This window comes from Antechinus flavipes, chromosome 6 (assembly GCF_016432865.1).
Source record: "Antechinus flavipes isolate AdamAnt ecotype Samford, QLD, Australia chromosome 6, AdamAnt_v2, whole genome shotgun sequence".
NCBI lineage: Eukaryota > Metazoa > Chordata > Mammalia > Dasyuromorphia > Dasyuridae > Antechinus > Antechinus flavipes.
The window spans coordinates 200031111-200052571 of NC_067403.1; the positions used below are offsets into that span (position 1 = coordinate 200031111).

Sequence of the window (21461 nt, forward strand, 5' to 3'; positions counted from 1 at the left end):
TAAACTTTTGTAATCAACATATTAGTCATATCTGAAAAAATATGGTTTATTTTGTGTGTCTAGTTACCTCTTTGCCAAAAGACTGCACGGTCTTTTGAAGTTATGTTTGATCACTGAATTGACCATATCTCTGAAGTCTTTCAAATGTTTCCCCTTAGGTTTTAGCGCTGTTTTTGCCTACCACCTTTTTGAAATGTGACTGACTTCCACAATGTTGCACCATCCCAATTTTGCTTCTATTCTTTTGAATGTTGTTCCTAGAGATCTAATCCACTCCCATCTTTAAACTATTTTCTCTTTGCTGAAGACTAGTAACTTTATTTCTAGCCCTGTGCTCTCTCCTTAGTTCCTTAATTTATTCCAAAAATGTTGTTCCTCTGTCTAAACTTTTTTCTTTCTACCCACCCTTAGAGATCTAATCCACTCCCATCTTTAAACTATTTTCTCTTTGCTGAAGACTAGTAACTTTATTTCTAGCCCTGTGCTCTCTCCTTAGTTCCTTAGTTTATTCCAAAACTTGTCTCAAGTTTTTGTTCCTATTTGTAATCTCTGTCATTTTTTTTCTCTTAAAAACCATTCTCAGGTTTGGTCTTTCTTCTCCAGTTACATAGTAAATACCTTTCTAATCCTTTAAATACTGTTAACAACTCCCTCCAAGCTGACTTTCTTGTCTCTCCTCTACCCCAGTCTTCTAAAATGTTATTTCATCAAAAACTGCCAATGGCTCCCTAACCTGTCAACAAAGCCCCAGATTCAAGGCTCTCTACCATTTGGCTTGTTCTACTTTTCTAGTTTTACCTCCCATGATTGATCCATGTGATATTTCTGCCCTTATCGATTGAGATGTTTGTAATGTGGTACTTTATCGCTATCATTTGAGATATTTAAGTGCTCAGCATTTAATAAATGTTAAGTACTGTTTTATTGCCCCAGCCTTAGAAAATAGGTGGTGTAGGTGTTACTCCATGTGATTTCATCACTTTGGACACTAGCTAGATTGAAGAGTTCAACTTCTCACAAGCTTGAATGATTGTACTTCTGTGGCTTCTCAAATTATTACTTGAAAACCATCCTGTGGTGATGAGCCTTCCAGGCACTTAGCTAAACTGGTATGAAGAAGACATATGTATCTGAAAGGGGTTCAGTAAAATCTCATCGGTTGAATCTTAATATTTCCAATGTTCCAAAGCGATAGTCTCTCACTTCTATTTTGTTGGATCAATAGTCAACTTAGTAAGACCTAATAGAACTCCTCTTTGGAGAGTCTAAAGTTACTTCCACAAAGAAAACATCCAATTAGGATCTTAGTAAAGAAGTCAATAAAATCTGTCAAATTATATGCCAGGTTCTGTGTTAGGTGTGTGGGAAGCAAAATTATGTATGTGTATACACATATGTATATGCATATCCCAAACAAAAACAAAACAGATAAGGTAACCTTGGAAGGGAAAATACTAGCAGATGAGAAGAATCAGGAAAGGCCTCATGTAGAATGTGGTATCTGAGCTGAAGAGCTTTCAAGGTGAATTGAGTTAAGGTAGGCTTGGGGCATCCAGTGCAAAGGCCTGGATATTGAAAATGGAGAGTATGAGTAATAACAGGAAAGTCAGTATGGTTGAATCATAGATTGTACAGAGGAGAGTAATACATCAAAAGACTAGAAAGGAAGTTGACTTTGGAGTGTTCTTGAGAGGTCAAGACTCCAGTCATACAATAGAATTGATCTGGAACCCACTAATTTATTTACTACTAAATAGGTATACTGACAAGCATGGATATGGTCATGGGTGAAAAAATTGAATTCCCTGATTACCATTAGTGAAAGAAGGAACACTATTTCAAGGGATCCAGGAGAGTTTGTCTAGGCAGGGCCTCAGGGTTTCACGAGGCCAAAATGAAGTATGGAGATAGGGGCTCATTGCTGAGAAACTGCTCTTTAAGTTTTAAAATGGGAATGAGGGGCCTTTTCATCAAAGGAGCCCCTCAGTTTCTAAGCACTGTGGTGAGCATCTCAAGGAATTATTGCTAATTACTTGGAACAGAAGTTTTGTGGTTTGCTTATAGATTGTTTTAAATTTTTCACATGGTAAGAAAAAAGAAATGGGTGGAAAGGTGTGATAATGCCAAGGTCTAAAAGTTTTAAATGTCAAAGAGGATCCTAGGGGTAATAGTGAGCTACTGGAATTTATTGGAATATGTGTATTACAGACTGGTTCTATAGGAAAAAAAATCACTTTGGTAACTGGTGAATCGGACTTTTTACAGAAAGACCAAATAGGAAACATTTCCATAATTTGGGCAATTGGTGAAAAGGATTTAAATTAGGGTAATGGATGTGTGAGCAAAAGGGACATATGGGAGAGATGTAGAGTTCATAATGAAGATTTGGCAACTGATTAGATGAGGTGAAAGACAGGATTTTGGACCTGGATAACTAGAAGAATGGTGATTTCCTTCCCTAGAAAAGTTTGGAAGAGAAGTGGGTTTAAAGGGAGAGAATTCTCTTTTGAATATGTTGAGTTTGTGGTGCCTAAGCATCTATAGCTCAAAATGTCTAATCAGCAATTGTTGCTGCAAGTGAGCTCAGGAGAGAAATAGGGACTGGAGATTGGGATCTATACAGATCTGGAGGGCTGCTGCACAGATAAGATTGAACTCAAGGGGGTTGAGGGTATAAGGGGAAGAGAGAAAGGGAAAGGAAGATGAGATAAAGGGAAAGGCAAAGAAGGGAAGATAGAAAAGCTCAAGCCAGATAGAGATATATCCAAAGCTGGTGTTTAAAATCTGGATAAGACAAGCAAACACGATTTAGAAGCCAAAGGAAGGAGCCAAGAGAACATGGTCACAAAAACCTAGTAAGGAGAAGGTATCTAGGAGGAAAAGGTTATCAACTTTGTTATGGAAAGGTCAAAAAGGATGATAAATGAGGAAGAATAGCTTTGACAGTTAAGGCATCATTGATACTGAATAATAAGACAAGCTTGACCCTAAAGAAAATGTTTGAGCAAGATGCCTCCAGTTATTTTACAGAGACCATAGGTATGAAATATATGTAACATCAAATGTTTTTTAATAGCTTTAATGAAGCTTTTTCTTCTAATTTGTATAAAAAGGGATAGCATTTTGGAAGCATACAGTGATGTAAAAAAAAACTTTAAAAAATAGGTAAGATCACACAAGGTTATTTTTGGCAACCTTGGTTATATATTGATAAAAATATGAATCAAGAAAAGGAGGGCAGTGCTACGACAGGTTTGAGAAGATTGTTTAGAACTCTATGGTGAATGGGATAGAGAATCAATTAGGGAAGAGTAAAGATTGTCTTGCTGCACTTAGAATCCAATTGAGATTAGATAACAAATTTGTAATGGCCATAGTGAGCACTGTTGCAGCATGATTCCCTCCAGCTCCCTTCAGAGCACTTGAGTTTGGAGCAGAAGCAGAGTTAGGTGGTGGGGAATAACCAGCCTTAGGGCTTGGAAGACTTGAGCAACAGAATCAATGGCCGAGGATTTAAGAGAGGACGGTCAAAGAGTTGTTCCCCTAGGGGATTAAGAGGAAAAGGCAAAGAGTAAGGGTAAAGGCTTAGGAAAGTGCTGTGGGGTGGAGATAGAGTTGCAGGTTATCCCCCTTGTAGAAATGAGGAAACAGGCTGAGACTGAAATGACTGGCTCAAAATCATGCATAAGTGGCAGAGTTGGGGCTCAAATGCAGGCCTAATTTCCAATCTAGTGGCGCTTTTGTTCTTGTGCTTGAAATGCCAATCTTATTCCTGGTTATCCTTGAAATGGCAGGAAGATGGCACAATGGATAGAGGATTGAATCTGTGGAGTCAAAACCCAAGTTCAAATCCCACTTCAGACACTTTATCAAGCTACCGTGGGCAAGTCAATCTCTCTTGCCTGTTTACTCATCTGTAAAGTGGGGACGACATACAAACGCAGAATGCTGGCTATTATAAATACTTGTGTTAGACATTTTGGCTGTTTTGAGGTTATTTGTGCCTGTCTTGTATCTAGGGAGACTTAGTTTGAAATTTTTTCCCTTTTTACCTAGCACAGGTCTGGGCACATAGTAGGTGCTCAATAATTACTTGAACGATGTGAAGTGTCTTTTGTGTTTGTGAGTATTCATGTCTGTGTTTCTGAGCACTAGGTTTACAAATGTCTTAGTATCTGCCTGTATGGGTGTCCTTGACTCTGTATAGTTTATGGTTCTATATGTCTGTCACTATGTGATGTTAGTATGCAGTGAATGGGAGTAGTGTTGTCTCAGTGTGTGGCTGACATACAATGTACTGGTATTGTCTGTGTGTGGTATGTCTGGGTCTGGGATGTGTATGTAGTGTCTATCAAGTTCCTGTGCAAGTCCATGATGAGGATTGTATAAGTGTCTATCTGGGTGTGGTGTGTGTGTGGAGGGGGTGCTGTGTGGGGGGTGTATCCATCCATGTGTGGGTGGTGTCTGTCTGTGTTTGCTGTGTGCCCTCTGTCCCTTCATCTACTCCCCCGCCCCCTTCAGCATCTGCTCTGCATTAGCTTGTCCCAGGCCTTGGCAGGCGCCAATGATTAAATCACCATCATTAAGCCGGGCCTGCCCCCCAGCAGCAGGGGGATGGGGGATCACTGTCAATCCCCTATGGGCCCCTCCCCTCGGAGATGCCCGGAGAAACTTCCAAAGATAGTCCCCAAGAGCCTGCGAGATTCCCACAGAGGAGGTTTATTACTGGAGGGCAGGAATGAAGGAAGGGGGTGGGGAGGATCCGCAGATGGGGGAAACAAAGGACAACTGTGATGGAGAAAATTAGAGGGTGCTATAGCCGGGAGCAGAACAATGAGGCGGATGGTCACTGTGTGCCTAGAGAATGGGTATTACCGAAGGACAAATAGGGGTGAGAGAACTAAGATGGGGAGACGCAGAGGGAGTTGAACTGGAGAAAAACAATGGGGTAACTGAGGCTGGGATTTGCACGTAATCTCGAATTGGCTGTGAGCAGCTTTAGGGCTGGGATCGCCGTGGTTGTGGGGTTTTAAGGTTTTTTGCTTTTCTGTGGATCGTCCCCACCCCCGCTTAGCGCAGTGCCCGGCACAGAGCCAGCGCTTAATGAATGCTTGTTGATTATACCTAGAGGAATCTACGTGAGACAGGCAGCAATTGGGATTGGGGGTGTGGAGGGAGAGAGATCGCTGGCGAGAGGGACCTCTTGGTGCCCTGGAAAAGGGACATGGGACGGGCCCTTTGGGGCGACGCGGCAGCGAGCAGAGGAGGAGCAGGGGGAGGTCCGCAAGGGGATCCGGCGCGGGCGGGCACACAGGAGCTACGACTGCGCCCCGCGCGTCCGGGATTTGACCGCGGTCGAGCTTAATCTCCGATCGCGGAGGGTCCAGCTTTCGGACGCAGACATTCGCGAGGCGACCTCCTGCTCGTCTCGGGAGATGCTCCCCGCGAGACGCCCCCGTCGCCCCTCGACAGACCCGGCTCGGCTGGGGAGGATCCCCGGGGGAAGCTGTTGGAAGAGGAGACGGGGGTGCCTTCCTCCTCGGCCGCGGCGGCCTCCGGAAGACACAGGCACCGCGGCCTCCGCTGGGTCTAGTTCGGGGTGGCCGGGCTCCGGCCTCGCCGGGAGAGCGGGGCTGCAAAGAGCCCCCTCGGCAGCTATGACGCCGAGTGGGGCGGGGCTAGGGGCGGGACGAGCTCAGGTGAGCACACGGGAGAGAGGGGCGGGGAGCGGTGAGGCGGGGCTCTGGGCGGGGAGGCCAATCCGAAAAGGACCAGGCCCCCCGTTGCCTGGAGACAGGCCCCGCCCAGCAGGCGGCACCGGAAGTGGCTGGCCGGGCTCAGCCTTTAAGATGGCGTCTCCTCAGGGGGGCCCGATGGCGATCGCGATGCGGCTGCGGAACCAGCTTCAGTCTGTGTACAAGATGGACCCGCTGCGGAACGAGGTACGGAGGCGCCAGGCTGGAAACGCCAGGTGGCGCGAAGAACCGAGGCCCAGGGGCTGGCGGGCGCCTGGGCAGCTGGCCCGATGCCCAATGCGCTTGCGCTGCGGCCGGGTACCGGATGCGCGTGCGTGCTGTTTGGAAAGGGGGCGACCCCCCGACTAGGACGCATGCGCGCCGTGACCCCCTTTATCGCCCCCCCTTATTGAGCTCAGAGCCGGACTTGCATGCGGAGCCCCCTGCTGGGCAGAGGTGGAGGGGGGGTGCTCCACTGAGCACCCCCCAACGCCTCGATCCCCAAGGGTCTTAAGCGGGGTGGGCGGCCAGCGACACGGGAGGTCATTGTTTAGCTGCCTCACGTCGGGTTTCGGGGTGGTCAGTTAGAAAGTCAGTGATGGTCAGTTTGGCTGCAGGAGGAAGTCCGAGTGAAGATCAAGGACCTGAACGAGCACATCGTCTGCTGTCTGTGCGCGGGCTACTTCGTGGATGCCACGACCATCACGGAATGTCTGCACACCTGTGAGGGTCCTCCCCCGCCCTTGTCCCTCCCCGCCCCGCGCCCTCCCAGCAGGACTCGGCCCTCCCGCAGCCCAGGGGACCGGTGGGATGGACGGAGCTGCCTGCGGGCGGATCCTTCCTGCTCCGGGGCCTCTCCCCCAGCGCCCCTTCACCGGGTGAGGGAGGGACGGGGGCTGCAAGGTGTGTGGCCTCTCTCCCCCCCCAGTCTGTAAGAGTTGCATAGTGAAGTACCTGCAGACCAGCAAATACTGCCCCATGTGCAACATAAAGATTCACGAGACCCAGCCCCTGCTCAACCTCAAACTGGATCGGGTCATGCAGGACATCGTGTACAAGCTGGTGCCCGGCCTGCAGGACAGTGAGTGTCCCCCGCCCCCTAGGAAATCGGAAAAGCACCGGGTTCTGGGCTCACCAGCTAGATTTCCCACTGCCCTAAGGAAAAACGAGGGAGCTGAGCCCGTCCGGCTCCCAAAGACTCTTCCCGCTCCGACTCTGTGGTTCCAAGGGGCTGAATCTGGAGTCAAGCCCTAAGTTCGAATCCCACTTCAGACACCATCAAACTGTGACTGGGCTCTTTTGCCTCGGTTTTCCCATCTGTAAAACAGGGACAATAGCAGCACCAATGTGAGGATAAAGATATTTGCGAAGGGCTTTGCAGAGCGCTGGCTCTTTTATGACTGTTTTTGTTCATGTAATTTAGCTGACTTTGTGGTTTCTTATTTGTGCTTTGTCTTGTTCCCACTCCCGGTCAATGTATCCCTGTGGAAAATGAGGGAGCCGAGCCAATTAATCTCTAAAGACCCTTCTAGCTCTGCCTGATTCCAAAGCTCCCAGGAGAGCTAGCAGGACAGTGACATCCTTCATCCCCACCTGGGTGTGTGTGTCTCTGTGTCTCTGTCTCAGACTCTGTGTCTGTGTGTCAGATTGTGTGTGTATGTCTGTGTCAAGACTATGTGTCTGTCAGTGTGTGTGTTTGTCTGTCTCTGTGTCTGTTGGCTCTGGCTCCAGCTGGAGCTAGGACCTAGTTGGAGTAAAATTGGGCTGTGGAAATTAAGGGTGGTGACCAGGACTGGAGAAGCGACTGCCAAGTCTAAGGTATCTTTCTTCCTTCCCTCTCCCCCCTCTCCTCCACTGCAGGTGAAGAAAAAAGGATACGAGAATTCTATCAGTCACGAGGCCTGGACCGAGTCACCCAACCCACCGGGGAAGGTAAATATAGCCTAAAGAAAGGTAACCTGCCTCCTCCCCAGAGCTTTCCTTGTTCATCACAAGCCTTACTGGGTTGTGATAGTGGGTACCGTGTTTCTCCTAGAACCAGCCCCGGGTACCCTTGGTCTCCCCTTCAACAGCTTTGACCATTCAAAAGCACACTATTACCGTTATGATGAGCAGCTCAGCCTATGCTTAGAAAAACTAAGGTGAGGAGTGTGAAGGGGCCGGGAGGGAGAAGGGAGGGAAGTGATTCCATCAATCATGCCTGCTGTGTACTTAGGGAAGTCTAGTCCAAAGTGATGGCCTCCCCCAAGTTTAGTGCAGAGTGGGGAGGGGGAAGGTAAACCAGCTGATGCTCCTACCCCACCTAGGAGGTGAGACTACAATAAAGACTTGAGTGGGGAGGAGAGATACCACGAAAGGGAGGGGCTTTGGGAATGATAGGGGCAGGTTCCCTAGCAGATCCCTAATCATTCTCTCTGTTCTCCCTTCAAAACAGCTCCGGAAAAGACAAAAGTAAAAGCATTTTACAGGTAAGGGAGCTGAGAGGAGGGAGGTCTCCATATTTCCTGTCTAAATAACCTAATATCACTTTTTCCTCCTATGGTAATAATCATAGCAGCTCCCATTTCTAGAGCACTTCAGGATTTGCAAAATACTTTGCTCACAATAATCCTGGAGGTAGTTATACGGGTGGTGTCCCCATTACACAGATCAGGCTTCTCAAATAGTTAATAGAGTGGCAGAGTTGGGATTTTAATTTGGAATTCTTGACTTGGGTTCCATTGCATGCTCTTTGTCTCCCTGTCTTTCAGCACAAGTTCGTCCGTTGTTCTGTCCGAGCTGAGGTTCGGCATCTCCGAAGGGTCCTGTGTAGACGACTAATGCTGAACCCCCAACATGTAAGTTGGACTGTAACAGGAAGAAGCTGTGAAAGGGAGGGAGGGAGGGAAGGAGGAAGGACTGAAGGACGGAGAGGAAGGGGCTACCTTAGTTCCAGTGTCCCCATGACCTCATCTCCTCCCTCCCCCTTACAGGTACAGCTCCTATTTGACAATGAAGTTCTCCCAGATCACATGACCATGAAACAGATTTGGCTGTCTCGATGGTTTGGCAAGGTGGGGAAGAGGTTTGGGGAAATGAGAGACTGGGAGGGAGTGGGGTTTCAGGAGGAAATTGGTCAGAGAGAAGGGTGGTTGGTTCAAGGGAGGTGTGAAGGTGGGGAGGGGAAGAATGGAAAGGGGATGACGGGAAATAAACGGGCAGCTTATGGCTAGGGAAAGATGTGTAACATCCCTCCCCTCTTCTCTTCTGCTAGCCCGCACCCCTGCTCCTGCATTACAGTGTGAAAGAAAAAAGGAGGTAGAAGCTGGCCTCCCTCCCCCACCCCAGATATTTATGCAGACCCACAGTGGCTTTATTTTTGAAATAAAAGTGAAAAAGCACTTTTGGCTGCTTCTTCAACTCTCATTTCTTCCTCTTCCCATCTCTTTCCCTCATCCTACATTGCTTCTCCCTTTCCTTCCTCTTTCCATCTCTTAACCTCTCATTATTCAACAAGTCCCAGTAACTTACTGGACTGAAATGGGGAAAAGTATATGTTGAGGGATCAGTGAGCAGTAACTTGAAGATTTCGTGACCAGGGCTACGATGGATTCGGTGGAGGGCTGGAACCAAGGGCTAAGGTCCTTAGCAGGAGCTTTAGAGAAATAACTTTGTTGGAAATTTCGAAATCCAGGAAGGGTTGGGGTGGGGGGAAGAGGGGGGCAGTTATTATTGTCCTAGTGAGGGGGACCCAGCCTTAGGTGTGATGAAGCCTTGAACAGGGAAAACCCAGTGATCAAGTGTTTTAATAGCCAGGATTTTGGGGGGGGACACCCCAAGTGTGTAACCTAGAAAGCTGAAACTCTGCCCAGGATCAATCATCCCCTCCCCCCATGCCCTTCAAAGATGCTTCTGCCCATAGGCTCAGACCTCTAGTCTGGATCTTCTTTGTGTCTTTCATCAACAGGGGGTGGGGGAAAGGTTTGGCCAAGCTCTTGCTTTGGCAGCTGCTCCCTCTCCACCACCACTGATTCAGACCAGCTGTAGGGCCATTCGGGCCCTGAATCTACCAGCCTCCTTTATTCCCCTCCTAATGAGAACCCATTTTGGGTCTTCATCTCCGGAGGGGGACGGGCTTCATTGTGATCTGGATCCCAGGAGTCTCAGAGAAGAGCTCCTTTGGGAGGGGCGAAGGGCGGGGGTGGGGGGGGGAGGGAGAACTGTCCAGATTTGAACAAAAAAATGGCAACCAGGTTCCAAACGGGATTGAGAAAGAAAAGGTACCCGGAGCCCTTACCACATGCTCCGCCTGTTTCCACACTGTTTCCCCTCCTTCTGGCCAGAAAGCTGAGAGTCCTGGATGCTGTCTGTCCTCAGCTTTCTGCCTTCTCTCCCTCCTCTCCCTCCCCTCCCTCCCTCTGCCCCCCAGCTGTTCCCAGCTGTCAGGGATGAAGGTGACTCTTTCCCTGCCCTTGCCCTCCCCGTGATGTCCCCAAAGGACTGAAAAGTAAAATCGAATATAGCACATATGGACACATGCACTGTGTTATGGAAAGAACTTTGCATTCAGGATCTTGGGAGAACTTATTCAAGTTCTGGTCTTGGCTGATATAACTTGGATTCAATTGATTGCCATTTTTCTGGACTTCATTTCTCCCAGAGATGAAACATTTTTAAGGTTTACAAAGTGCTTTGTCTATTCGATGAGAGGGTCCAATGTTCTCTCTGGTTCTAAATCCTAAAAGTATCTACCAGAGCACTTGGGTTACATACCATCTGATGTAGATTTACAAAGTTGAAGACAGAATATAGCACTTTTACGTATCGGTTTCCCCCCACATTAAAAAAAAAGTTTCTGGTTATATGTACATTAAAAAAAATTCATTTCCTTATGAATCATGTTGGGAGAGAACTAAAGGGAAAAAAAAAACCACGAAACAAAAAACATAACGTGTTGATTTACATTGTTTCCATTCCCCTCTACTTTCAATTAAATTTATAATGGCAAGACATTTAGGTGCAAATATTCTGGATTCTCTAGTTTGGAAACAGGCTCAGAGAAGGAAGGTGATTTACTCAGGATCACAATACGTGGAAGAGCTAACTCCAAGTTTTCCTACTTTATATACTACCTGTTCCAAGTCTTGAAGGTGTAGTAAAAAAGGAGAGGTAAAAACAGATGAGGAAATGGGGCTGAGAGGCTTTTCTAGGATACAGCTCAAGCCACGCTTTGATTTTGATAGAAATTGCTTCCCAGTACCTACATAACATGAAGGGATGAACGGCCATATCCACTTTTAGCTGAATTCATTCCAAAATCCCAGAGGAATACAGAAAAGTGAATAACTGGTAGTGAGCACAATGTAGTTTAAGAAATATTGATCAGTCGTATGTGTAGAGGGGAGGAATGGCAAAAAAAATAGAGATTGGCAATGATGAGGAATGATTTGAGATGGGGTGGGGTGGGGTGGGGTGGTCAGTCTCCAGGAATACATTGGATTGCTAGTGATTTGCTGTGAGCATTTAGGAGATATAGGTAGGGTCCGTGGTTTAAGTGTTGTGTCCCTTGATGAGTGAGAAGGGTGGGAGAATGAGGTTTCAAGGAGTAGCGGCTGTATGAGCCCCCCATGTATGTGGGTGGAGCTTCAATGACGGGGGCAGGTAAGAGCTGAGACCAGATTGTAAGGGATGCCTTAGTGGTGTGGGTCATGGGAACTCTGTTAAGATGTATGAGGGGAAGGGCAGACTCAGTAACGGTGGGGATGGGTTATGAGGGCAGCGAAAATTCAGGGACAGGTTGTGAGGTCAGTGGTTGTGATGTGTGCAATATGGGTCAGTAATGGGCTATCTGAAGACATGGCACGAGTTTGTCGCAATGGTCACAGGGGATAAGGGGGTTTTCAGGGATCAAGTTCAAGGAACATCTGTCATAAGATGTTGGGGGGGGAATCAGTGATCATACTGACCAGGTTTTAGAGTGGTATGTTGTGGCAGAGGGTGGGTTAGGGGGAGTGATGAGTGTCAGGTAATGGGAGGATCTTCAGTTGATTTCACTCCCTGCCCTCTTCCTAAGTAAGAGCCCTTCTCAATTTCCCATGGTGAGGTGGGGGGGCGGGGAAGAGATGACCTCTGGGCCTTGAGGTTTAATCTCCCTCATTAATCACTCACCCCTTTCTCCTCCTCCAACTCCATCTCCCAGAATCCAATGGATCCAGTTTCTCTCAGGCTCCTTGACCTGAGGCCAGCAAGAGGCAGGGGGGTGGGGTATTTGGGCTGGGGGAGACAGAGAAATCCCTTCAGTGGCCCCTCACTAGTCCCAGGGGAGACATGCGCTTCTTGAAAAACTGGGGACCTCCCTTTTTGTGTAAGCTGTAGGGCTGTGTCTGATTCTGTGGCCATCCCTTTATCTTATGTCTACTGGTCTTTTTCTGCTGCTGGGTCTGCGACTATCTTTGTCACTCAGATTCTGTGTGTCTGTGCTCTTTTATCTTTGTCTCTGTTTCTGGGATGTCTCTGTTGGTTGCCTGTTTCTGTTTGAAACCCTCTATTCGAAAAATATCTCCCTCATATCTGTGTATGTCTGTCTCTAGGCTGTGTGCTTTAATTTCTATTTCATTGTGTGGCTATGCCTTCCCGGGTGTCTCTCATTGGGATTTTTTTTTCTGTTTGTTTTGTTTTTAGTGTTTTTCTTTTCTCCCCATCCCCCAATCCAAATCCCATCACCATCTTCTCAGTCTCTGCATTTCTACCCGCCTCCCCCACCCCCCGGGACAGACTAACCCCATTACCTGAGACAGGCATTGAGAGGGGGAGGGGAAGGGAGGAATAGGATGAGAGGGAAAAGGAGGGGGCTCTGAGACCGGAAGAAAAAGGGGAAATGCAAGAGCCTTCAGCTTTCCACCCAGTTCCAGTTTCCCCTTCCTGGCCCTTGGGCCCTTGGTCATTGTCTTAGACTCGACCTGGTGAGCGATGTCTCTTCTTCAGATTCGGGGCCAGATGTCACCCCTCAGACCTGAGACGCCCCCAGCATATCTGAAACATCTCAGGACAGGCACAAGGAGAGAATTCTGGGGTAGGCATTCTTTAGGGGAGAGAGATCCACAGCAGAGAGGTCTAAAATTAAGACCCAGGTAAAGAGGGATAGAGGGAGGAAGGGGGAAAAATAGAGAAAGGGGAGAAAGAGCTTGTGAGCAAAGGGAAGTAAGACAGACATATCAATGTCAGAGGCGAGACTGTTGTGTTTGGGATTTTTAAAAATTAGGCCTTTGGGTTCTAGAGACTTATCAGTTGGACACTGAATGTGTATGTCAGAATTGTATATGTTTTGTGTTGTGTGTATTTCTTGGCCTCTCTAGGTGGAGGGCTTCAGGAGAAAGGATTACAAGGCTGAGGGCTGGAGCTGGGAGGAGGGGCACATGGGGCCTCTCCTGGGACCCACTTTAATTACAGATTAAGTGAAACAACATCTATGGGACAGACATTGATTTGAGCGAAGAAAGGCAGCTCCCCGTTCTGCCGGCGGAGGAGCCGGGAGGTGGGGGGGAGGTGTCTCCCTCCTCCCAGAAATAACCAATTGAGAGGCTCTTGAATCACTTAAGCCAACCTCCACACTTGGCTTCCTTCTGATCTTTGACCGTTAGTCAGTCCCAGTGTGAAGTGTCTATTCTGTGTAATTGTGCAATTGTGTGTGAATGGTCGCACTCCGTGTTTGCGGATATGGTGCCCTTTGTGGCTGTGTGATGTACCCCTCGAGTATATGCATATGCTATGTGGTCTTTGAGACGTTTCCTGAACGGACTGGTTTTGCCCAATGAACACTTCACAGAGTGTCCCGGTTCCTACTCAGTCCCTTTCCCGGCGCTTCTGTTCTGGGGTCGAAAACCGAACAGGCTCTTTACCTGGAGATGTGAGCTCCTTCCCGCACAGCCCGGGCTCCCTCCTTTCTCCGAGAGCCGAGAAAGCCGAGGAACAGATAGAAACCTCGTAACACCCAATCCCACACACAGTCCCCTTCCCCCCCACCCTCCCCCAAGAGGCAGGAGAGGACGGAAAGAGGTCGCCAATAAACAATCGGGGAAGAGGCGGGAGAAAGTGAAAAAGAAATGGAAGGGAGCGAGACACGGCACCCTCCGTAGAGAGAGCCCGCGACCCAGTGACGCGGGTCGAACGGCCGCCGCACGGCTTCCTTAATCCCCTCGCTTTTCAGGGTCGGGAGGAGAGTACTGAAAGGTTCAAAAGAACAAAAGCCATTTTAGAGATGGGAGGAGGCCCCGGTGACAGGTTGTCAAACTGTGGGGACCCAGGAGTCCGCCCCCTGTTTGTCGGTGTCCAAGTCTGCATCCCTCTCACACACACACACACCCTCCCAACAGGAAGTGCTGAGCGTTTGCCCGGGATGGCCCGGACCGAGGCATGTGTTGCTTTTGCTTTGTGTCTTTAGGAATATAAGTGTTGGTGCGCGTGGAGGAGCGTGAGATTGGGGTTTTTCCAAGCGGGTTGCCGAGGCCCTGGAGTGAGCTGTGGTATGACTATGAAGAAGTCTTATGTGACTCGGTCAGACAGAGCAGGAGAGCCCCGAGAGACCCCGAGAGCCGGCCGCCGAAGCTGGGCCGGGGGCTCCCAGCCCTTGACCTCCCCGCACCATTTCCTTAGGCCTATTTAGGATTCCCTCGAAATTCGCCTGAGCCGGGTCTGTGTGGCTGATGGCATAGTAGTCAATGTCCTGGCGATGGGAGATCTCTCGTGTGTGTTTTGTGTGCTGTGTATGTGCTTATACAGCCAAGCTGTGGGTCTCACTGTCTCACCAGTACGCTGTGTTCCCTGGGTCTTTTTGTTTAAATCTATGCTGTTTGTCTTTTCCAGTGTATGCGCAGGATCGTATGTGAGTCTCCCTCCCGGAATAGTTACAAGTTACTAGAGTCAGATGCTAGCCAACCTGAGGCTCCAAGGTCACCCAAGGCCCTGGGAGTGACTCCAGGCCTGGGGTTTAGACTAGGTCTCCAACCCATAGCCCGGGGATTCAGGGGTCAGCTCCTACCTTCTCTGGACCGGGTACTTCTCTTCTTTCTATCCAAGCTTTTTCATCTGAAGTTTGAGGCTGCTGGGGGAACGCCCATTCATTCTAGAGGTGGGGACAGACACAGGCATTCTCTGAAACATGCACTGACCTCACTTTGGCCGTGAGTTGCATGTGCCTCTGTCCTTTCTTGTGTCTATGTCCCTTTGGGTCACTGGGTTTCTGTAGTGGTGATGGTGGGGAGGTGGGTAGATGGCTTCCGCTAGGCCCCTCTTCCAGCACCAGTCCGCCACCTAACCCTCCTGGTTTTTTTAATCTCCCAGTTGGTTACGTACCTGTCTCAGTGCTATTAAATAGGTCTTGAACCCCAGGTCTTAAGACAGCTAAGAACAGAAGTCAGAATCCTCCTGGAAATCAAACCTGTAGCCTTCGGAGCATCCAAAGGGCCAAAGTCAGGCTTAGAAAAGGAGATGGAACACTACTGCAGAGTACTCCGACTCTGGGAAATGGAATCTGGAAACATGGAGAAAGAAGTGGAGGCCAGAGAACGGAAGGCAAGGAGGCAGGTAAGCTTCTGGGCCTGGGACCTGGGCAGTTAAGAGTGGAACTGAAAAGAATGGAACTAGTACTAAGAGAAAGGCTATAGACTAAGCCTGAGAGCCTGAGGGCTCCAAGAAGCCTGAGGTTTCTATACCTCCTCACCTGCCTCCTCCAATTGGCTCCCCCCACCTTCACTCCTGCCCTGTGGCTTTGACTACTCTGAGCAATAACTGTTCTGGGGGTGCCAGACAGAGAAGGCTGGAGGACTCCGTAGTAGCTGTTCCCCTGGCTCAGCTATGGTCGGTCTACGGAAGCTGAGCAGTGCCCCAGCCCACATACCCGCATCTCTAATCATTTCCAGGTGCAGTCACCCCCATCCTCTTGTGAACCCATCCTCTCTATGGGGTTGGGGAGGAGGGTAGATTAGGATTGGGTTTGTAGAAGAGCAGGCCCAAACCCGGAGATTTGGAAGGTAGGCAGATACAATTGGCCCCTAAGTCCGGTCACAGCTGGGTCCAACCCCCTCTTTCCTCACAGCTGGTTTTATCGCCCCCTCCCCAGCTCCCCCTTCTCCAGCCCCCCCCTCCCATCCACCCACCAACTCTTGTGCTGGTAACTTTTAAAAGCTCGAGGCCGAGGGAGGAAAAAAAAAAAACCCTTTTATCCCCCGCAGTTTTATGGGCCAGAGAGGCTGCTCCCATTACGGGTTAGGGGCCCAGACTGGACAGCAGCGAGGGGCACAGTGTGGGGGGGGGAACAGGGTCTGGCAATTAAGGGACGCGATAATCGTCAGAGTAAAGAAGCTGATTGGAAAGAGGCAGGAGTAAAAAGCCGATGGGTTCGATGGTAGCCATCAGAGCAGGAGTCAGGAGAGCCGAGGATTGGGGACATTCGGGGTAGCGCACTGTGTCTTGTCCGGCGGAGTCTCCCAATCTAAAAGTCACTTCCTCAGTCCGCGCTAGGGTCACCTGGGTCTTAGTCTGAGAACCGCAGATACCAGAACAGCTGGGGGCCCCTTGAGGTAGGGGTGTGTCTGGAGGAAGGATACGCAGCCCCCGAGCTCGGGGGCCGCCGCAAGCTCCGCCCCCCCTCCCCACCCAGTTGCCGCCTCCGGCCCCGAGGCCCTTTAAGGCTGGCTAAGGCTTCGCTGGCGGGCGTAGGGCGGCACAGTGAGCCGCCCGATTAAGGCAAAGAAGCAGCTTTAGGCTTGCCCCGCTCAGTCTGCTGGGCACGGACCGGGGCCCCGGGGGGCAGCACGGGGCGTTCCCGGGCCCCGGGGCCCGGAGCATGAGCCGATGCGCGGAGGAGGTGGCGGAGGAGGAAGAAGAGGCGGTGGCGCGAAGCTGGCTGCCCGGACAGCCGGGACCCCTTGGCCCGGGGGCCCCGACATGACCTCGGCCCAGGAGTCCGGGCCGCCGCCTGCAGCTTCCAATAAGCCGCTGACGCCCTTCAGCATAGCTGACATCCTGGGTCCGCCAGCTCGTCCGACCCCAGTCCCAGTCCCAGTGCCGGCCCAGGGCCCTACTTCGCCTCTCTGCGCGCTAGAAGAGTTAGCCAGCAAGACCTTCCGAAGACTCGACGGCAGTGCCCTGCAGGCGGCCGAAGGTAGGCGGTCAGACGCTTGGCTGAGATTCCAGTTTGAAGGAGGGGGTTTGGGAGTTCTTCTAAAAACTGCTGTTTTTAACATGCACCCATGCAATAGCCTTCCCCTCCTACTTGCTCCTTTCCTCCTCTATCCCCTCTTTCTATACTTTTTTCCTTTTATCTATTCATTCCCGAATCTCCTTTCTTCCTCTTCCTCAATACCTCCGTCCCGATTCCTTTTTCTCCAGACTTCCTTTCCCCTTCTTTATGCCTTTCTCCTCCTCCCTCTTTTCCTTGGTTTCCCTTCTCTACTGACTTCCATTTTTCCTTCTATTACCCCTTTTTTCTCTTTCCCTGGGGTTGCCCTCTCCTTTCCCAAGTGGGTTTGATTCTTTTCTTCTCCTTGCTCTCCTGCTTTCCCGCCCCCCAATGGTGTGCGTCTTTCATTCACTGTTTCCCTTTTTAACTCGTCTCCCCTTCTCCAACACCCTGCTCCCTCTTCGGAGTCCGGTTCCTTCGAAAACTCGGGCTACGACGTGTGCCTCCTCCTGAGTCAGCTCGAACTGTCCGGCACAACTCTATCCCGTCTTCCCTGGGTGTCAAAGATCTGTGCAGGACATCGTCGGGTCCTTCCTTCGGCTGGCCGAGGTCTCTGTCCCTCTAGGCAGCTCCGACCCGCAGAGAATGCGCTGGCTCCCAAATGCTCGCGCGCGGGCACACAAGCACACAACCACAATAGATAATCAGACGTTGGGACTGGAGGATTGACAGCTACTGTTATTCTATACATTGCAACAAAGATGATAAAAAATCCTGGCAGGCTGAGAAAGACAAAGGGACAGAAACAGACATGAAGAGCGAGATAGCAAGAGATCCAAGCCGTTTAGGATCCGCCTTCGTGTCTCCCCGGGTTTGTAGGGTTCAGAGGTTCCAGGCTCATCCCTCCCCCGCTGTGCTTGTGTCTCCGCGGCTCTAACCCCTGCAGCGGCCGTTTGGCTATCCGGAGGTGGAGGAGGGGCCCGGGGAAGGTGTGAGCCAAGCCGCTGGGACAGTCAAGGGGCCTGGGAAAGGCCTGAAATCCCAGAGAAATAGCCCTAAGAACTGAGGGAGAGATCATAGAGGGAAGCCCCTGGTCTATCCCTTTTAACTTTCACCTGGCTGCTGAGGCCCCTATCCTGAAGCTCAGATTAATCCCACCAGTCAGTCCCCTGCCCTCTCCTGCATCTCTCTACCCCAGGAAACTCCTCTCCTCTCCATAACCTTCTGTACTTCCAGCTCCCTCCCCCATTTCCCTTTTCTTTTAATTGCCTACCTCTGTCCTCTCGACTCCCTACTTCTTTGTGCCTCCCTCCCCAACCCTAACTTCCCTAGTCCCTCAGTTCTTCTCAGCTCTACATCTCCCCTGACCTCTGTCTCAGACATCCCAATCAATCAAACCATCAACAGGTCTTCTCTCTGAATTCACTCGACCCTCTTCTCCCCACCCCCCCAGCCATACACTCTGTGCTGGGAGGAAATGGAGAAAGAGCAATCCCCACCCTGAACCTGCTGGCTCCCAGGGTTGCTCATAACCTAGTATTCCCAGGGGCCTTGAGTTACCTACCCTGTATGCTTGGCCAAAAGGTCCGTTAGCCTCGTGGCCTAGGCTCTGGTCTTGCCGGACCCTCCTTGCCCATGAGAAATTCATAGATCACCTCCTGTTTCCTGGGCTTTAACAGTGCCCACCCCAGGGAGTCTAGGGAATTCCCTGAACTCTGAGCCAGATTCCGCAGTGAGGTTGTGGAGAATCGCAGTCCACTATAATGACCCAAATTCTGCAGCAATATCGTCGGGCCTGCCTGTTCCCAGGGAGGGCCAGGGCCAGGTCCAGGCTTCATGATGCCCCTGACCCTTTCCTGTTCCTGTAGATCGGACCGCACTGAGCCCGCTGAGCCCCAGGCCCGTGACCCGCAGGCGTCGGAAGTCGCGTACCGCGTTCACCGCGCAGCAGGTGTTGGAGCTGGAGAGGCGCTTCGTCTTCCAGAAGTACCTGGCTCCAGCCGAGCGGGACGGACTGGCAGCTCGGCTGGGTCTGGCCAATGCCCAAGTCATCACTTGGTTCCAAAACCGCCGGGCCAAGCTCAAGAGGGACGTGGAGGAGATGAAGGCGGACGTGGCCTCCCTGCGTTCCCTGCCCCCTGCAGCTCTCCGCCGGTTGAGCCTCACTCTGCCAGAACCAGGCTCCCAGCCTCCGGCCGACCCGGAACCTAGCAGTGACCCTGGGCCCGAGCTTTCAGATGAGGAAATCCAGGTAGACGATTGAAGAAAAAATCTGGCCTTGGCTCTGGGTTACTACGGTCGCTATTGTCAGCCTTTATCACGACTCAAGATTACTCACTGGGTCTGCTCAGAGGATCCCGGGTGCCTGATGGACTTCTATTGCTCGGTTTATTGATTTATTCGTACACCGTTCTCCTTCCATTCATTGTCCTTCCACTCCAGCCTCTATATCCCATGCTCCCACTCTCTGGGGTCTTTCCGTCCCAGAATAACTGCATCACTGGACCCCTCCCCCGTTTATTCCTATTGTACTTGGAAGGCAGGGTCAGGATTCTGCATGGTTCCTCCTGCCACTCCCTTTTAAGGGTCCTAAACATCTCTATGAAGCTGGTTTCCTTACTCCTGAACCCGTGCTTCTGAGATGTATCGATTTTCTCAACTTTTTGGAAAACCGAGTAGTCTTCGATAGTGTTCTTCCTTATCCCAGTCGCCTCCTCGGGTCTGCGTGGTCTATTCGCCCTCGTCTTTCTCTTAACATAGTCCCAATCTGACTATACCGCTGTCTCCCCAGTCCCTCATTCTTCTAGGTAGAGAGATCCCTCTGGCGCCAGACTCCGCCTCTCCCACCGAGCTCCCGCCTTCTGAACTCTAGGGCTCCCCAGCCCCTATAAACTTTCACCTATTCTGTCCCCTCCCCTCATTTTTAAGGACTCCCAATAACACACGTTTCCTTTCCCGGGGATTCGTTCTAATCAGATGCTAGTCTATATCCCAGCCTCTGCCCGGAGGCTTCTCCCAGCGATGGCCGTAGCCCGGTCAGCCGGGTCTCCTCTGCCTCGCTTAGACATCCGGCAGTTTGTAGCCGCTTCCCCACCTCCACCCCCCGCCCCCGGTCAGTGTGAATAAAGAGGATCCGACGCGGCTTTTCGCTTTTTCCCTCCTGCGAGCGAGCGGAAAGGGTGGGAGCAGGCCACAGACGCTGGCGGCTCGTGGGCGTTGAGCAACCCCTGGTACGTACGGATTGCAGGCCTGACATCGGGGAGGGCTGCGTCCCCCATTACCTCTCCCCCCTCAGCTTTTAAAAGCTGACTCCCCAAATTGCTCTTCTCCCTCACCCGCAAGTGAGATCGGCCCTTCGTTTCTAAATTGAAACCACTAAGCCCCAGGGCACCCCTCGGCATTCCTTTCTACAAATACCTCCCCTGCCCCCTCCTCATTCCAAGAGTTTATTAATGATGACCTTGACCCGGATCCAACCCAGAGCGGCACGTGGGATGCGTAGAAACGGAGACGAGAGAACTAAGGGCAAAACCACAGTCCGGGAGGCTGCAGTGACAGCACATCTCCTCGCAGACGCGCGCTAGTCTCTGCGTCGCTAACACCGCTACCGCGGAGACAATGAAGGGCTTGGGGGACACTGTAACGTCTTACGGCGCAACGGTAGCTGCGCGGCGATACACAGTAACCAGCCTCGCGCCCGGAGCTAGGCCTTACGGGAGTTCCCCAGCGGAGATACAGTCACACGCGCCGTTGGGACACAGTAACCCGGCTTGCGCACGCCCTTGTAACGCCCATGAAGCAGCACATACACCACCCGCGATACAGGCAGCCGCACGCTCGCAGAGAATAGAGCGGGAACACGTTAACGAGAGCAGCACAAAGGCATTCCCTTAGCGACAACTCCCAGGCTGCTCCCCACCCCTCCATTGACGCTTGTGGATGTGGGTGGGGTGGGGGCTAGAGTTGGGAAGACTTTCCCCACCCCCTACACTGTGGAGTGGCTGTCCCCCTCCCCGTCCCCCGGTAATTTCCCGGGTGACCGGGCCGCCGCTGGCTGCTGACATCCCCGGCTGAATTTAATTCCTTTAACTTGTGATTAATTACGCGCCCCCGCCCTCACCCCTCCCTCGGGCCTGTCTGCACATCAAACGCGGAGGGGGGAGGGGCTGCGGGGAGCTGCTGGACCAGAGAGAAAGGAAAGGGGAATTCTGTGGTCATTTACCCAGTTCTAGGCCAGGTAAGATTTCCCTCAATCATCCCCTCACATTTATATTGTCTCCAAAAAAATCACCCACCCGCCCTTCTCCCAAGCCCAACCCAGTCTCTCTGGACCCAATAAAATGTTAATCTGCACTCCCTTCTGCTCTGGCTGGAGAAATTTTGCTGAGTTCTTAATCCTGTAAAAGGAGGGTTTTGGGGCAAGTGTGTGGGTTCTAGCCCCAGGGAACACAATATTATCTGAGTTGAGGGACAAAGATACATATGGAAGAAAGTGAATCAAGAGGTCCAAGTCAAATCCTAACTTGGCTAATTTACTGTGTGATGTCTCCAAATCACTTCACTTTTAG

The 21461-nt window shown here is 50.8% G+C and overlaps 2 protein-coding genes and 1 long non-coding RNA gene across 7 annotated transcripts; 2 read left to right on the forward strand and 1 right to left on the reverse strand.

The window, feature by feature from the left end:
* The first annotated feature begins 4707 nt into the window (after positions 1–4707).
* On the forward strand, positions 4708–9115 carry PCGF1 (polycomb group ring finger 1). Of its 4 annotated transcripts, XM_051964447.1 has the most exons (10): positions 4744–4891; positions 5865–5942; positions 6353–6458; positions 6664–6816; positions 7596–7667; positions 7750–7876; positions 8170–8203; positions 8486–8572; positions 8708–8788; positions 8989–9115. In XM_051964447.1, the coding sequence occupies exons 1-10, from the start codon at positions 4865–4867 to the stop codon at positions 9034–9036; spliced, it is 813 nt and encodes a 270-aa protein (XP_051820407.1). In that variant the 5' UTR covers positions 4744–4864; the 3' UTR covers positions 9037–9115. The 4 variants fall into 4 exon arrangements, with proteins under 4 accessions (XP_051820406.1, XP_051820407.1, XP_051820404.1 ...); XM_051964444.1 differs by lacking the exon at positions 4744–4891 and having other exon boundaries at positions 5752–5942; XM_051964445.1 differs by lacking the exon at positions 4744–4891 and having other exon boundaries at positions 5761–5942; positions 7771–7876.
* Positions 8510–21281, reverse strand: LOC127539974 (uncharacterized). Of its 2 annotated transcripts, XR_007948070.1 has the most exons (4): positions 20354–21281; positions 14752–14835; positions 9246–9369; positions 8510–8598 (listed from the first exon to the last, which is right to left on the reverse strand). It is a non-coding gene; the product is annotated as an uncharacterized LOC127539974 (long non-coding RNA). The 2 variants fall into 2 exon arrangements; XR_007948071.1 differs by lacking the exons at positions 8510–8598; positions 9246–9369 and adding an exon at positions 9393–11987 and having other exon boundaries at positions 19232–21280.
* Positions 14854–21246, forward strand: LBX2 (ladybird homeobox 2). Its single transcript, XM_051964448.1, has 2 exons — positions 14854–16875; positions 18762–21246. Exons 1-2 carry the CDS (start codon positions 16566–16568, stop codon positions 19154–19156), a joined length of 705 nt encoding a protein of 234 aa, XP_051820408.1. The 5' UTR covers positions 14854–16565; the 3' UTR covers positions 19157–21246.
* Positions 21282–21461: the final 180 nt, after the last annotated feature.